This window comes from Vigna radiata, chromosome 7 (assembly GCF_000741045.1).
Source record: "Vigna radiata var. radiata cultivar VC1973A chromosome 7, Vradiata_ver6, whole genome shotgun sequence".
Classification (NCBI taxonomy): domain Eukaryota; kingdom Viridiplantae; phylum Streptophyta; class Magnoliopsida; order Fabales; family Fabaceae; genus Vigna; species Vigna radiata.
The window spans coordinates 50,029,117-50,046,537 of NC_028357.1; the positions used below are offsets into that span (position 1 = coordinate 50,029,117).

General features: G+C 34.8%; 2 protein-coding genes across 5 annotated transcripts; one reads left to right on the forward strand and one right to left on the reverse strand.

The window, feature by feature from the left end:
• Nucleotides 1-1,870: 1,870 nt before the first annotated feature.
• LOC106768688 (E3 ubiquitin-protein ligase UPL5) lies at nt 1,871-10,740 on the forward strand. Of its 3 annotated transcripts, none has more exons than XM_022784141.1 (4): nt 1,871-3,844; nt 8,644-8,651; nt 9,033-9,233; nt 10,050-10,740. In XM_022784141.1, the coding sequence occupies exons 1-4, from the start codon at nt 2,092-2,094 to the stop codon at nt 10,311-10,313; spliced, it is 2,226 nt and encodes a 741-aa protein (XP_022639862.1). In that variant the 5' UTR covers nt 1,871-2,091; the 3' UTR covers nt 10,314-10,740. The 3 variants fall into 3 exon arrangements, with proteins under 3 accessions (XP_022639862.1, XP_022639861.1, XP_014509441.1); XM_022784140.1 differs by having other exon boundaries at nt 1,872-2,617; nt 2,783-3,844; nt 8,644-9,233; XM_014653955.2 differs by having other exon boundaries at nt 1,872-3,844; nt 8,644-9,233.
• Nucleotides 10,741-13,714: 2,974 nt separating this feature from the next.
• Nucleotides 13,715-16,987, reverse strand: LOC106767337. 2 transcript variants are annotated; one of them, XM_014652202.2, is made up of 6 exons: nt 16,362-16,987; nt 15,407-15,518; nt 15,104-15,275; nt 14,629-14,813; nt 14,156-14,287; nt 13,715-13,921 (listed from the first exon to the last, which is right to left on the reverse strand). In XM_014652202.2, the coding sequence occupies exons 1-6, from the start codon at nt 16,754-16,756 to the stop codon at nt 13,898-13,900; spliced, it is 1,020 nt and encodes a 339-aa protein (XP_014507688.1). In that variant the 5' UTR covers nt 16,757-16,987; the 3' UTR covers nt 13,715-13,897. The 2 variants fall into 2 exon arrangements, with proteins under 2 accessions (XP_014507688.1, XP_014507689.1); XM_014652203.2 differs by having other exon boundaries at nt 14,151-14,287; nt 16,362-16,986.
• Between the last annotated feature and the right edge of the window lie 434 nt (nt 16,988-17,421).

A 17,421-nucleotide genomic window follows, 5' to 3' on the forward strand; every position in this document is an offset into this window, starting at 1 on the left:
TAAATTGTTCAGTTATAAATGTATACCTTGTTGCCATGATTGATTTGACACCTCCTAATTGTCAAATAGATGATTCACAAGTCATACTTTTAGAAAGAAAGTAGAGAATTCTAGAAAAACAGTTTATATGCAAAACAATGAATTTCGTTTATAATTAAACCATTTATTATTAAAATAACTAAGTCTTACTATTTTTAAACTATCATCATTTCTAAAATATATTTTTTGGAGTTTTACAAAAATAATAAATATAGAAATTAAATTGAATGTTTTAAAAGGTTAAAAATTAGAAAAATAACAAAAATTCAAAGGGAACACATGTTTTGTAGTGCATGACATACATGGTTAATATTTGATTAATTATTTAAATAATATTACAAAATACTTAATTAAGTAAAATTAACAAAATTAATCTTGATTTAAAAATAAAAAAAAAACTAAAACCGCATCGAAAAAAGTGAACTAATTTAAACCAAAATATAATAAACTCTAAATATAAATAATCAATTGTAGGTCATGCAAAAGGCAAACCATCTGATTTAATAAAACTGTGTTTCTTAAATGCAATTCATTATCGGTACGAAATTTACAATAAATGTGTAATTAAAGTTATAATAAGATAAAAAAATATTAATAGCTTACGTTACGACTATAAATGCTAATTTAATATTAAATTAATTATGCAATAAATTTATTGTTAATAATTTAAAATATACTAAGATAAAAATTTTAATATTCGGTATCAATTTTATCTATATTATACATAGAAGAGATTTTCTGTGTGTTCATATTTATTTTCTATATTTATATTTAAATAAACAAAAAATTAAATTAAAATAGTTATTTTATTAATTTTACTGGTTTTTTAAATTTTATATTTTTTAATTTGACCGTTTATTAAACTTAAACATTTTTTAATTATAAAACTACTTATACAATATATAAAAACTTTATAATAAAGTTGCAAAAGTTATTTATGTTGTGATGCAAATTAGATCATGTATTATGTATTCATATTTTTCTAAATTTCTGGTTAAATTTTTGAATACAAAAACATTTTATATTAATATTAATTAGGAAGAACTGGTGAATATTGTAATGCTTAATATGTTGAAATTATTTTGGTATTCTATTGTCCGGCTCAACATTATATTAAAAATTGTAGTTCAATAAAATTTTTTAAGTGTTTTTTTTATTATGAAGTAGTTCAAATCAATCTTTATTATATTTATACATTATAACTATGAGTTGATTATTATTTATTATAATATTATTATATATTATTCCAATCAAAATATAAATTTATAATTAATAATAATTAGTATTATTTGATAAATATTCACTTTTTCAAGCTCCCCTCGGAAATTGATACACACGATTTACAAAGACATTAAGTTTCTTGCTGATTTTTCAAAAAAATATTTTCCAGGTAACATAATAAACTTTTTCAAGACAAAAAAGCAATCAAACAACCTAATTTATGTTTAAGATCCATATAACATCAGGTACAACTGAAATAAGTATAATATTTAATTTTGTGACATATTATAAGTAGAATAGAAAAAAAAAATAAGTAAAAGGAGAAGAAAACAATAGAGAATAAAATAAGAGAGAAGAAAAAGTCTGACAGCTTCTCTGGTAAGTATGCAGCAAAGACATTATCTCTCTGATCGAAATATTAATAAAAAATAGAAAATCATTAATATAAAGTTTAATGTTAAAAAAATTCCAAATAAGCATCCGCTGCTTCCAAAAGGCAGAGGGTCCCACAGTGGGTTTATTCGTGAGAGCAGTGTGCCTCAGAACAGCAGAAGACGACGCCGTTTCGAGAGGCAATTGAAAAAGCCAACACAAAGTGGTCATATATAAAGAAGCAGGAAGGGATTAGAAGGAGAGACCGAGGAAGGACGGTAAAACATCAAAAGCAAAACCCAATTTCCTTTGCAGAGACACACTTCTGTTTCGGGCTCGGCTTTCTTGGCTCGGCTCGGCTCACCGCAGGACTCACCGGTGCGTCTTGTTCGTGGATGGCTTTTTGGACTTTTCACTCGGCTTGTGTCTGACACAGCCACTCGGGGCGGCGCCTCCTAAATGTCTATGATTGAAACCCCCGCCGTCCACCACCTCAGCGGGGGCGCCACCGATCATCACCGTCACTCGTCTAAACGCAAACTCGACGAAGAAGATGACGGAGATTTCTCGGACTTAGTCTGTGTGAGGATGCGGAAAGAGGAGGCTGTGAATTCATGGTCGAGCTCCTCCGGCGCTTCTGGCGCCGCCGGAAGCGGCTGCTCCGTGGCCGTGCAGAAGCCGCGATCGCACATCCAGTTCTTTGTGCGAATGATGTCAGCCGGAAACACTATTGTGATGCAGGCTTTCCCCGAAGACAGCGTGAAATCGATTCATGAGCGTATCCAAAGCATGAAGGGAATTCCGGTGTTTGAACAGAGATTAATTTATCGGGGGAAGCAGCTTCAGTGGGAGCAGACTCTCGCTGAATGTTCCATTCAAAACGACGCCAATCTTCAACTCGTTGGTCGCATGCGCAGTACTGAACATCCTCAGGCATGGCAAATTATCAACGACATGGTTTCCCTCGTGTATCGACTTTGTTGTGGTGAGACTGTTCACGATTCCTTGAAGACTATCAAGGGGTTAATCACCAGTTACTTGAACATGACTCCGAGGATTGACAACGAATCTGCTTCTGGGTATTTTCAGATTTTCATGTCTTCTTCTGCTCCTGACGTGCTTGTTATGCTCTATGTGTCCCCTTATGCAGGTAACAAGGATTGTGCCGAGTCTTCTGTTAGACACTTTTTGAGTTCTTGCCGAAATACCTTGTCTAAGGCATTGCATGGGCAGTGTGCATGTGTGGTCTTAGAGTTCTGTAAATTGCTTAGGAGAGTTGGAAGTAATGACCCTTTGTATCTCTATTGCCGGAGTACCTTTGGGTCCTTGTTGGAAACTGCTGGGGTTTCCTACGCTGGTTCTGATAATGCTAAGGGGTTAGTTTTGATTAAGGACATTTTCCCCTTTGTTTTTGAGCTTGTTAATTGCTTGTTGATGGACTTGGACTCGAGTATGGAATCCCACAGAGCCGTGGGGCCTTTGTCTAATGATGTTGTGGATTTTACTGCCTTCTTAGTGCCTTTGAGAACTGGAATCAAGGAGCAACAAGCTGTCAATGGTTCTATGGCTCAAGACAAAAGCAATAAGGATCTCTTGCACGCCAAAGAGATTGAATATCTTCACTGTTTGTACATGCAGTTATTGAACAAAATCGACCAATGCCTTCAAAAAATGGACCAGAGCTTGGCTGGCCAGGAAATGATGGAAGGGGATAATCTTTATCCTGGGTGGTCTCATTATCTTTCCATCTTGAAGGAGTTGTATCAAATTTCTAAGCTTTATGATGGTGCTGAAGAAAAGCTTTGGAGTGTTTTGAGGCGACATAGAAATGTGGTGTGTCTGTTGATTGTTCGATATGCAAAGAGAACTGATGAGCATCAGTGGATTCTGGAGCATAGGTTTGTGACCAATTTTGAGTCTAGAAGGCATTTGGCCATGATGATGTTCCCAGAGGTCAAAGAAGACTATGAGGAGTTGCACGAGATGCTTATTGACAGGTCTCAGTTATTGGCTGAGTCTTTTGAATACATAGCGCGTGCTGAGCCTGAATCTCTACATGCTGGTTTATTTATGGAATTCAAAAATGAGGAAGCTACTGGCCCAGGTGTACTAAGGGAGTGGTTTCTTCTGGTATGCCAAGCAATATTCAATCCACAAAATGCACTTTTTGTGGCATGCCCAACTGACCGAAGGAGATTTTTCCCTAATCCTGGTAAGTTTCTCCTGCGTTTTTGAATTCTTTCTTTTTATTTCAATAACTTGGATGTTTATTATTTATAACATGACCTTTATTAAGACTATAAAATATGTTGAGGCTTAATACGATCTTTATTTACATAATGTTCCATTCGTTAACCTCCGCATAGGGGGAAGTCATGTCTTTTATTTGTGAATCATTACTCATTGGTTTTTCTTAAATGAAATATGCCCCTGTTTGGTGAAATCCTTGGATGATCTCCATTGTCTTGTAGGCCCTCTATGCTTCAATTTATTTGATTGTGCAGGGTACTATACTTAAAAATGTGGACTTTTGTACCATACATTGGGCATGACATAGTTAATGTCTTAAAATAGAGGACTCTAAGAAAGCACACACACGCACGAGAGGAACTCAAACTGAAAATTTAATGAGTAGTATAACAGAAGATCTAACCTGAGAATAAAGATTTGTATATTCTTCTTCCTATGACAATGGGCATCACAATATTCTTAGGAGACATCATTTTACAATGCAAGTACTTTATCTCATATATGGAAAACCACTAAACAAGAAGTTGAATTATATCTTTCACAAAGGGTATATTCATCTTCTCCAAACAATCTGCCAAGTTACGTTCTTCTTCTTCCTATCACAATGGGCATCACAATATTATTAGGAGACATCATTTTACAATGCAAGTATTTTATCTCTTACAAGGAAAACCACAAAACAAGAAGTTGAATATATCTCTCACAGAAGGTATGTTCAGCTTCTCCAAACAATCTGCCAAGTTACATTCTTCTTCTTCCCATGACAATGGGCATCACAATATTATTAGGAGACATATTTTACAATGCAAGCACTTTATCTCTTACAAGGAAAACCACAAAACAAGAAGTCGAATTGTATCTTTCAGAAAAGGTATATTCAGCTTCTCCAAACAATCTGCCAAGTTACATTTTTTATATGGTTAATGAACATCAAATAGTAATATATAGAGGCTGATGAGGCCCAAAGAATGAGTGGACTTCCTCAACCACTAGCCCACGAAGGTACCAAGACATGGTGGGAAAAAATATACGTGAGAAAGAAGAACCCCAGGACTGAGGTGGCAGGAAGTTAGAGGAGAGAGAAATCGGGGAGGGGAATAGAGAGATTCTATTTGTATTTGGTTTTGCAGAGAGTTGAGGACAGGTTTTTGGTTGATAGAGGAGAGGAATTGCTTGTGTTGCTCTAGAGATAAGCGTAGCTCTGGGTGGGATTTGTTATCCTTCTACATCCTATTTTTGTAAATAGAATAATACGAACTACAATGTTCATTTCATTCCTTTCTTTTTCTTCTAAGCTTTTAAGGTGTGGGTTTGTAACATTTGGTCCAACCTCTCGGATCCCTTTTTTCTAATGAATGACACCAAAGAAAAAGGGAAGTGAGGTGAAAACAGGGGAGCCAGAAAATACAATAGTCATGGATGCTAGTGTTGAGATTGTCGAGGGAGAATTGGAGCGAATGAGAGTTGTCATGGAGAAGATACAACTCCAAGCAATCCAAAAGCAATCAGCGATAAAGGCGATGTGTAAGGAGGCTGCGATAAACCAATCAAAGTTAGTGGAATTGATGACTTGTAGTTGTAAGAAAATCCATCACATGGAGGGAGAGAGCTCTGTTGGGCCTAAGAATAAGGAGTCATCTAGTGGTGGAAGTGACTTGAAGTCCTTAAAAAGAGAGGCACTGGATGAATTCAGACAATCAATGAAAAAGGTCGAACTACCTATGTTCGATGGAGAAGATCCTGTCAGTTGGATCACTAGAGCTGAGATCTATTTTAGGGTCCAAGGAACTAGTTCGGCAATGAGGGTGAATCTTGCTCAATTATGCATGGAGGGGGCTACGATTCATTTCTTCAACACACCATTAAACGATTATGATGAATTAACTTGGGAGGATTTGATGAAAGATATGGTGGTTTGGGTGAGGGAAGTGTATTCGAGCAGTTGATGTCACTGTGACTAACAGGGAGTATAGATGAATGCATATAACGATTTAAATGTTTAGTGGCAGGTGCCCAAATTACATGACGAACAATAGTTTTCTTACTTCATTCATGGTTTGCATGAAGAAATTAGGGCCCAAATCAGAAATTCGCATGTTGTAAGTCCACTCTTATGAGAGGAAAAATGATTAATGAGCAAGAGCCATTGTATGAAATTTCCGAAAAAGAACAGAGAATGGCATGCGAAAGAAGAAACACAATCCGGAGGCTATTCAGGTTACAAGACTAGCTCAAATATTTCAGGGTGCATCATTCCCAAAAACCAAGGGACTGGTAGAGGGATTACTGGGCCTGGCCCAAACACAACAAAAGAACTCAGTGAAAATAGTAGAAGTGGGCCTAGAGACAGGGGAACAAGGCACTTAGCCTATTAGGATTTGTTGTATAGGCGAAAGAGAGGATTGTATTTTAAATGTGGTAGACCGGACGACCCCATGCAACAATGCCCCGTGAAACAACTACGATTCATATTAGTGGGTGATGAAATCCAGATGGAATATGATGATGGAGAAAATGTGTCAGGAAATGTATGCGTGGTATTTTGGTCAACTGTGTATCATCGCATAACTTTATTTCTAGAGGATTGGTAGAAGCAATAGGTTGGCAGTTGGAGACCACCAAGAGTATGCGAATATTGATGGGGGGTGGGCACAACAGAAACTTTTGGAGTGTGTTGTAAAATTAAAATTGAAATAGAGGGTTTGGACTTTATGAGCGGGTTGTGGAAATAATCTTTCAGGATCACTTGCTAAAGAATGAAGGCACAAGCTAATAAACACCTAACAGATAGAAACTTTGATGTAGGAGAAATGGTATTTTTGAAGCTCAAGCAACATAGACAGAATTCGGTGGTGGCAAGAATATATCCAAAACTGAGTTCTAGGTATCATGGTCCTTTTGAAATTCTGGAAAGGATAAGCGAGGTTGCTTACAGTTTAAAGTTGCCTGTGTCTTCAAGGATACATCCTGTATTTCATGTCTCTATTCTAAAAAAATGGTGGGGGATTATAAGAAAATGGAAGAATTACCCACTGGTTTTGAGGATGATGGTGCTGAAATAATTGAACCTATGTCTGTCCTAGCTTTTTGCAGTGTTATGAAGAAGGGAGAACGAATGAATCGATGACCACAAACAAGAGGTAGTCCTTGCGTCATATCTCGACGAAAAAGTGATGTCTATCACTGTACATTCCAGGAAGCTCTAATAGAATACTTCCATGATATAAAAATTCTTTAAATTTAATTTGAGGGGTTCCAGTGAGGGTAAATGTAAGCCTGCCAGCCTTTACCCCTACAAGGGGGTTGGGTGTTTCCTGGATTTCAATTGTGATCTCTGGGTCATGAAGCATCAACCTTACTGCTACGCTAGGAAGGTTGTTGCTGAAAAACTACTTTACATATGAAAATGAAATTTATGTTCATTTTAAACTATTCAACCATTTGGGGGTGTTTTGGGGCCATATCATTTTTCAAAACTTATCTAATACACCATGGATTATAGGTATAAATAAAACTCATGAACCACATCATGAAATTGTGAGAAAAGGGGAGCATGGATTAAAAATTGAGATGAGGATTGTAGTGAATCTATTTGGTTTTGTGTGAGGAGGTCTATATGGAAGTCATTTATCTTTGACGAAGATTGATGGGATGGTAAAGAAACTTACCTGTGGTTTTTACTGACCTGAGTGTACCAAAAGTAGTGTGTTGTGGAAGGAAAGGTGTTTGAGTGACATATATTTTGGCTATACAAGACAATGATGAAGTAATTACTGATGTGAGAACTCCAATAGGTGGGACAGATTTTCCTTTAAGGATAGGGTTATGTCAAGCCTGTAATCTTTACTTGTTTAATCTGGCTTTGGAAGTGCTTACCAGGAACTTACCAAAGTCTTTCCCTAAAGGCGATATAGTTTTGATTGAGGAATCGAGGGGATTAGTCAACCGTGAACAACTTTGGAGTTAGACATTGTAAACAAAGTTTTTTCACTTAAGTAGGAGTAAGGTGGAATATATGCATTACAATTTTAGCGAGGAACAAGGAATAGAACTTGGAAGTAAAAGTGAGAGAAAATATCAGGCTTAGGATTACTGAAACGGGGAAAGAGACCATTAGTTAAATTCCAAGGCAAATTTTATTATACTGTTATAGACCGGCTATACTTTGTAGTAATGAATGTTGAACTTTAACGGAACTGCAAGAGAAAAGGGTGGGAGTGATAGAAATGAGAATGTTAAGATGGATGTGTGACTGTACAGAAAAAAAAAAAAAGACAATACGAAATGATTATGCAAGTAATGTTTGGTGTAGCCCCAATTAAGTATAAATGATACAAAATTGGTTGTGGTTTGTAAATGTACAGTGAGAGCCACAGGAGGCATCGCCGAGAAGAATAAATGTTATGATTTTTAGTTCTGTGATGGGAGGAGGAGACCAAGAAGGATATTGGAAGTTGTCAAATATCTTTAATCAAAATCGAATACATTGTGTGATCCATGTAGTTGACCTCTCCTAGTAGGATAAACTTTGTTTTTTGCAGAATCCTATGCATCCTTCTGTCATAATTTGAAATAGGACGCAACAGCTTCTTGTCTATTACTCAAAACTCATATTTGTTTATCACATCTAAATATTAGTTCCCACCTAAGATAGGGACTAAGATATAAACATATGTTGTTTTATATCTTCTATTCATTGCAATCATTATAGCATTTATGGATAACGAGTTTAGCTTATAATTTTTGTTTACTTGTTTGCAGCATCTAAGGTACATCCTCTGCACCTTGAGTACTTCAGCTTTGCTGGTCGAGTAATTGCATTAGCTTTGATGCATAGGGTGCAAGTGGGTATTGTTTTTGATCGTGTGTTTTTCTTGCAATTGGCGGGAAGCTATATTGTTTTAGAGGATATCAGGAGCGCGGACCCTTGTCTGTATACTAGCTGCAAGCAAATATTGGATATGGATGCTGATTTCATTGATTCAGATGAATTAGGACTGACATTTGTTAGAGAGGTGGAGGAGTTAGGACAGAGGAAAGTGGTTGAGCTCTGCCCTGGGGGAAAGAACCTTGTAGTTAATAGTAAGAACAGGGATAAGTATGTTGAACTTCTTATACAGGATCGCTTTGTAACATCCATATCTGAGCAGGTATCACATTTTGCCAAAGGTTTTGCTGATATTCTTTCAAACTCCAAGCTCCAGCAGTACTTCTTCCAAAGTTTAGACCTTGAAGATCTTGATTGGATGCTGCACGGGAGTGAAGACACCCTTTCTGTTGAGGATTGGAAAGCACACACCGAGTATAATGGTTACAGTGAGACAGATATTCAGATCTCTTGGTTTTGGGAGGTATGTGCATGCTGCTATTATTAAATCTCGCAAAGTTTGTCTCTAAGTTCCATCTCCTTTTTAACGCCTCCTCTAGTGGGTGACAAGTATCTGCAATGTGATGTTCTTTTAGGCTGTCTCTGCTTCCATTTTATCAACTGAACAAAATGTGTTTTATTGCCTTTGTACTTCTTGGAAAGCATCACTATGGTGGTTACTTTGAAGTGTCCATTTCCCTAAGGGAATTGTTTTCTATTGACTGCTGTTGAATCCACTTTTTAACTACTCTGATAACAATCATGCTAGTCTGCTAGAGTCCTCAACTTAGTTACTGTAAATTTTTCCTTCCCTTAAGTCCTGATAAGCTCAATCTTTGATGCGCCTCATATTATTATCGAAACCTTTTCTCTCTAATTTTTGTTGCTGAAGCCTCAAATCTTATTATGCCTTATTTGCTAGCAGACTGTTCATTGCCGTAGCCGTGTGTTCCTTCTTTGAAACCCTGTCAAAATTGTTATGGTTGTCAGTTTTGGCCCTTTTCCTGATAGCATCTAGCGTTATACATTTTGAATTTGCACCTCTTTATGATTAGTGGTAGCACACCAAATATATATTTTTGAATCTTTCGTAGTGCTAGCATATAATTGCATCTTTTGTTTAGTCTGAATATTAACTTCCCCGTCTCCATTTAATTTGTCAATGATCTCTTTTCAAGTAAATACGGGTGGTTATCAATTAGTTCTGGAAAGCTTTCCAAATAACTCGGTATTTTATGATTTGTCGAGAGATGCTAAGGTTTTTCTTTTTTTATTTCTGTTCAAAAACACTTTTTAACAGATTGTTGGGAGTATGACAGCTGATCAAAGGAAGGTTCTTCTATTCTTTTGGACATCTGTGAAATATTTACCAGTTGAAGGTTTTCGTGGTTTGGCTTCTCGACTCTATATATACAGATCCCTCGAACCTGGTGATCGCCTGCCTTCATCTCACACATGCTTTTTCCGGCTATGTTTCCCTGCTTATTCATCTATGGCTGTCATGAAAGAACGTCTCGAACTCATCACTCAAGAACACATTGGGTGCAGTTTTGGTACTTGGTAACGAATACACCTTCAATCTGAATAGAAGTGGTTTTGACTGCACATAGATTGTCGTTGTACAGATTATATGAGTGTTCCATCTGTTCTCTAATTGGATACTGTGACATATTTCACCAGTTCTCTATTTTCCAAAGTAGTGGAGGGTTGCAGTGGCATTGGTCTTTATCAAATGTTTATATGGATAAAGTATAAAATAAAACAGGGTTTAAAGAAAGAATATTGATCTCACTTGTGATCTAGCATTGCTATTGTAGTAAGTAGCTTATTTTGTGATGCCATGGACTTAGGATAGTAGTGCTCAGGATGGATCGGGTTACGGCCAAAAGGCCTGCTGCTTGCTCCCTCCCCCAGTAGAAACACCAAACTTTTAAGTTATCTGTCTTCATCTATAAATTATATTCAAGTCTAACGACTAATTTTTTTGGTCATTATTATTATTATTATTATTATTATTATTATTATGTTATGAACTTTATGCAATTGCTTGGCTATGATAGATAGTAACTACTTTGTCAGAAGTTTTGGTTTCATTGCTTCTAATCCCTTAAGCTATATAGGTGTTAACTCGTCAAATTTTTAGGCTCTTTAGTTGCTGCATATTCTTGCTGAACAGAGAGAATAAAGACAAAGGAAATGAGAAACAAGAAGCTGGAAACAGAAAGAAAGGATGAAACTAAGTATTCTTCAATTTATATTGTTTTTTTGGTTATTTTTTCTGAGTTTGCCTTAAACCATACGATTTTAAAGACTAATTTTATACTAGTGTGAGAAAATTTTCTTTTATTTTTAATCACTTTTTAAAGAAAGAGAAGTTATATTTTAATAATAAGCAAAACAAATTTTATTTAACAACTCAGTGTTGATATTTTAATATTTTTTAACTTTAAATATTAATATATTCTATAATCTTTGATTACAGAGTGTCAATCTATCTATCCTTAATCTTTATTGTTTGAAATTCTTTATAGTAATTTTAATTTCTTTATAAGATATTTTTCTCTTTGATTTTGTTTTCTGTAAAATATTTTCTTTGATATTCATCCATCTAAAATATCATATATCTATGTTTATTAGCTTCTAATATTCCTTTTTAATAGATAAATCACATTTATTTTACATATTTTAAGTTATTTTGAAGTTTAGCATACTTTTATTATTTCACAAAATTGATATGAGTTACTTTGAATGATCATTCGATTTTCTGTTTAACACAAAATTGATGGGTTATTTTAAAAAATTATATTGTTTACTAATACCAAAATCATAATCCAGTTATTTTAAGGCGCTTAAACATTTTATCTTATCACCATAATTACTTACAAGAGAAGAAAGAATGTTCACTATATTTTTTGTAAAATAAGAAAACCCCAATTTCATTTGTAAAATATAATATCTAAATAAAGTTAGAAATTATTTATGTGGAATTGATTTTTGAACTCAACATTTTATTGTGTAAATTTCTTACTGTAAACACGTTGAAAACAATACCAAATTCAGATCCATTCATAAAATACCATGCAATTCTCTAAAGTTTGTAAATAATTAAGATAACAAGAAGTAAAAAAGTAAATTTCGGAGTCTACGATTATATAGTATCAATGTAAAGGGTAATGATATATAGACAATATTTTTTGACAACATTTGAACATCAATCATACATGTCATTGTGTGATTGGTCCAAATGACACAATGACACCACCATGAACCAATCACACAATAACACATATGATGATGTTCAAATATTGTCAAAAAATATTGTCTAAATATCTTTATCCCAATGTAAATATCAACCATGATCATATCCCTTTTTATGACATTTCTTATAAAAGTTAAAAATCTTAATAATTTAACTTTCAGTATATAGTCTATTTTAATTTAAATGGACTGTAAAGTTATTTTACAATAAACATAATCTCAACAATGTACGGATGCTGTTTTCTATTTACTTGATTTTCTTGAAATTGACGTGGTTTCATCTTTTATAAAATTTTATATTTATCATTCAAAATTTTCAATTTATGTGTTTGTGGTTTTCAAAATTTTCAAAATTTTATATTTTCAATTTTCAAAATTTTCAAAATTTTATATTTAACGTAGTGGTTTGCAGGGACACGCTTTGTTTTGGAAGTAGCAAATAATACCGTTTTCCCTTTGATCTTTCTTTCTTGGAACTTAGCAATGTTTTCTGCCTCTGAAGCTATTTGTGTTTTCTATATATGTCATTATTATAATTTCAAGTGACTCTAAGTTTTAGATTAAACAGAAATAAAAATAAAAATAAACATTCTATAAAAACAAAAATTTATTAATTTAAGATAGACAATTAAGATAAGGTGTATTTATATATATATATATATATATATATATATATATATATATATATATATATATTATATTATAAATAGATTTATTTTTAGTCGGCATATAATTCTTAACATATTTTCTCAGTTTATTTATATATTATAATTTAGTCTTATTTTTCATCGATGTAAAATTTCTAATACACTCCTCACGTCATCAAGAATATATACATCTCAATAAAATATTAAGAAATTAATTTTAAACTTAATTTAATCCCACAAAATCAATTTATAAAACAATCTTTATATTATTTATATATTATAAATTATCCTTATTTTTATTCTATATAAAACTTTCAAACTGCGGAAGGTGCGAATCCGAACATGTACATCGAACGTTCTTACCCGATTGTATAGTTTTATTAATGTTGCCATAAGAGAAACTCCACCAGAAACAAACAAGCATAAAGGTTTTAATTGGAATGGAGAAATATAAAATGGTTTAGAAATATGCCTCACGTTCTGATCGTTATTATCTGATTGATTGTTCTAGGAACAAGTTATTCGAGATTCCTGAATCTTCAGGGTAAGAAGATGGAGGATTGGGATGCGACGCCTTGTATTTTCATGTCGGTTGTAACAAATAATTGAATGCTCTGTCCTTGTTGGGGGACCAGTAATGATATCCAAAGTGATCCAAGCTATCATAATGGCTTACATGTATGCTTTACCTAATACTTGAATAAGATTAACCATGTCCAATTTTTGGGAGAGAAGGAAGTAATTATGAAATAACTTTGTCACTAGTTATTTTGGGTAAAGAAATGATCCTTAAAGAAAGGAAAATACACAATAAACCCGGTTATGTTTGTAATTGTTCATCTTCAAATAGAAATGTACGATGTAACAACTTGTTTACTTTTTTCTAAGGAGACAAAGGATTAATTGCAAGCCTGTCAGAAAAGTGGCAAAACAAGTAGGTGCATCGTGAGAGTAGTTGGTGTGACTCAAAGTACAAAAAGTATTAGTGATTCCAAATGGGAGTTGAGGTTAGACATTGAGAAATTGATAAAAGAAAATGCAGGGGCAACCTAGGGGGCCATATCTTAAATACAATAATATACTTCTTGCCTAGCTCAATGTATCCATTGTCATTCTAAACAACGAACCTAATAACTGTCAGACAACATTCAGTTTACATATGTCAATGAACAAACAGATTAAGGAAGTTACAGGAATAAGTAAAATGTTCCCGTATGATCTAGCAACAGCCAGAATCATACAACTACGCCTCTCTGCGGTTCATGCGCTGCACAACAATAAACAAAAACCACAACAATTTGTCAGTAAATTTCCTTGTAAGAGAAGACTCGTTAAAAAGTCAGTGTAGGAAAATAACTTATGAACGTTGTCATGGAGCTCAGGAAAGGAAAGATAAAAATAAAAACAGAAGATTGTTGACGAAATGATCCAGAGATTAGGGGAAAAAACACACTACTAGCATAAGAGGTAAACATAAGATGAAAGGATGTGTTAACCTTACGTGGGTGTCTGGCTGTTTATATAGATGATGGCGCACTAACATCTCTGGTATTCCTAGAGCAGAAATGCTTTCACACCCAAGTAGTTCTTGAAGCTTTGCATCACATAATATCACCATTGCGTTTAAAGGGTCCTGCAATCAATATGGAGAAATTGTAGACAAAACAATCATTATTCCTTCTCGTTATTAATCTCTTTTACATCTAGATCCATCGTTCAAAATAAAAAGGCAACGCTCACCAAAGTAATTTTTGAAACAAATTTCATTAGAATATAAGGCCTTTTCTTCAATTTCTGTTACTTTTCAGCTTTCAATCAGATTTTTTATTTCAAGAATCTTTCATTGTCCGAAACAGTTTAAACTCCATCAGAAAAAAACTTTTTTTTTTTCATGTATGTATTGGTTCTTAACAGAAGGTTAAAGAATGTCTGAGCATGTGAAAGATTGGATAATGTGATGAACATGTAACACACCTCCAAATGGTGATGTTTGATGTACTCCCAAACACGTCTTATGGCTTCAGACTGTTGCATCTCTTTTCCTTCAGTACCCAAAAATTTGGCAAGTGCTTCAGATATTACGACGGTGGATGAAGCAGGTTCGGCACATTCAATTTTAGTTTCAACGTCCACCTTCACTCGCTTAGCTTGTGACTGCTCTGGAGTGATAAAATTGAAAGAATATTAAAGATTATTGTACTAAAAAAACAACAAAAACGCCTGGTAGAAAAGATGGTAATGCAGCATCCTCATTTTATCTGGGTTCTGAAAGATAAATTTTTCAATAAGCAGTTATAGGAGAAAAAATTAAGAAGGTAAAATAAATAGCTTTTAGAAAGGCTGAAGTGGATTAGTTATTTTTAATTTATGGGAGAAACTTATTCATTCAACCTTCTTATTTTCTTGAAACGTGTTTATCCAAACAGGGCATTGGCTATTTAGTACTTACTCGAGGGACCAAGTGGGATGATGTGTTTAGCTAGCAACTGATTCATCTTGAACATGTCAGTGCAGTCTGTCTCAAATACCAAACGCAGTGCATCATCACAAATTATCTTCCTTTTGTTACCAGGATCCTGGAGGTTGTTTTTCTTTATATACGCCCAAAGCTGCCTCACAATCTGCATTGAGCATGTCAAAGGGTTGGATTCCATATGAATATTTTTATTAATGGTTTATTCCAGATAAATGAAGATTCATGCTTTTACAGTAAAAGCGAGGGATCTAACTTAGTTTGGTAAAAGAAAACTACCTCAGTTCTTGGCAATGCAGGCTCACCAACAACTGCCTGAAGCTCAGGAGAAACACCACAAACTTTGTTTAGACCACCAGCACCACCTCTTCTTTTGCCTCCAGTTTGAACACTGGAAAACCATTCATAAAGAACGGCAACACACCATCTCGTATGTTAAGTCCATAAAGCCATTCTTAGTACGATAGAGACAGATTGGTGAAAAATATTACATATTCAAAGCTAACCAGAACATGAGACCAGAAAAGTTGAAGAAAGTCATATATATATAGCACGGGCTAGCAAACGCTGATTATATAGATGTGGAAAAATAAATACACAAACATATACTAAAAAGGCATTTAAAATTTTGAAAAACGACAAATAACAGTAAGCAAAGAAATTGTCACACGTCCAGGTCAATGGAATGGGAATAAATACACAATAGGGGTAAGAGAGGGCTAAGAAACAGGACTACAAGAGGACAATAGTTAACGAAAGAGATATTTGGGACCGGCGTGTTTTAATAAGAAAAGTTATTATTATTATTATTACTATTACTATTATTATTATTATTATTATTATTATTATTATTTTAACATAATAAAATCATCAAATGGAAAATGACATGACATGAACAAGTTTACAACTATTTTACCAAAAAAGGCGTCAAATTTCAATGAAAGGAAACCACGGTAACCAATAATAAAGAAAAGAGTATCAAAAACCAACCAACCAACCATTAATAGTTTCCAGAAATGGAACAGTACTCGAACTACATACAGCAGGAGATCAACCCAAGATCGCAACCGTACTTCGGACAAAAGCGAAAGCGGAAAACTCTAACCCTAAATCGAAGCAAACAGAAAAAAACTCTGAACTAAGATCTAATTAATTTAAGCGACAAGAAGAAGCCCCAGGAAAACCCAGTTAAGAAGTTGAAGATCAAAACAAAAGGGCATATGAAAAACCGCACCTTACTTTGGGCGCTTGAGGTGAGGCAACAGTGGCAGCATTTTCAGGAAAGGAATCAACTTTGGAGGGCGGAGGAGGGTTGGGGTGCTGGAAGTTGATCTCGTCATGGAGGGCAAAATGGGAAGGAAAGTGAGTGGTTGGGAAGTGGTGTTGGGGGAGAGGGGCGAAGTAGTCTTTGTGGAGAGGAGGAGGAGGATGAGGAAGAAATGCACGCGGTGGGTGAGAGCGGAGAAGAAGGTCGATCTGGTCGCGGATGAAAGCGGCCTTGTGAGAGAGGTCTAACCCTAGTTTAGCCTCGAGCTGCTGAACGACGGCGTTTACAGTGGTTATGGAGTTGGGGTCAGAGTGACGCAGTAAAGACTCGACCCCTTTTGCTATATCCTGGTCGGACACCATTCTTGTTCTTCTTTGTTCACCACCTTCATATACCAACAGAAAAAACGGCTGCTTATACCTTCTCTCTTCTGCTTCTTCTCTCTCTCTTTATAACATCGAAATCACAAAAGTACCCTTTATTTGAAAATGGTTTTGCAGTGAGAGAGCAGTGGTTGAGGGTGGAATCGTAAAAAGGGTAAAAAGTTGCAGTGAGAGGGGTTGCTTGTTTTTGACGTTAAAGATGAATGAAATGTGAGTTTGGGAAGGAGGAATAAGGTAAAAGTGAAGCAAGATGGAATTACGGTAATGCCATTTGTGTAATGTGGTTATGTTCTGAAAGAGAATCCGTGAGTGGTTGGGGATTAGAGGTGTTTGGTCAACTAATTAAGATTTTGAAATAGGTGGGCCTTCATCTACAACTCAGCTACCATAGTCAACTTAGTAATGGAGAATTCTTTCATTCCTAGGCAAGCCAACAAACCACAATGGCCCATACCCACATCTGGACATCTATTTAACATTAACATCACCCTATCCTTAATAACTATGTAAGACATAGGTCTATATGCTGTCTCACCTAGTCCAACATTATATTATTATACAAAAATATCATATAAACAATAAGCTCAAATAATCAAAATTGTTTTCAATACAAGCTCTACAAAAACACTTTTTTACATTTCCTT

What these genes read in the sequence shown, in the direction of transcription:
- LOC106768688 (XM_014653955.2), top strand. Translation starts at nt 2,092, where the DNA reads ATGTCTATGATTGAAACCCCCGCCGTCCACCACCTCAGCGGGGGCGCC. An exon ending in GAGATTTTTCCCTAATCCTG is followed by an intron (nt 3,845 to 8,643) that starts GTAAGTTTCTCC and finishes ACTTGTTTGCAG; the next exon opens with CATCTAAGGTACATCCTCTG. An exon ending in AGATCTCTTGGTTTTGGGAG is followed by an intron (nt 9,234 to 10,049) that starts GTATGTGCATGC and finishes ACTTTTTAACAG; the next exon opens with ATTGTTGGGAGTATGACAGC.
- LOC106767337 (XM_014652202.2), bottom strand. Translation starts at nt 16,756, where the DNA reads ATGGTGTCCGACCAGGATATAGCAAAAGGGGTCGAGTCTTTACTGCGT. An exon ending in CTGCATTGCCAAGAACTGAG is followed by an intron (nt 15,276 to 15,406) that starts GTAGTTTTCTTT and finishes TGCTCAATGCAG; the next exon opens with ATTGTGAGGCAGCTTTGGGC. An exon ending in ATAAACAGCCAGACACCCAC is followed by an intron (nt 13,922 to 14,155) that starts GTAAGGTTAACA and finishes ATTGTTGTGCAG; the next exon opens with CGCATGAACCGCAGAGAGGC.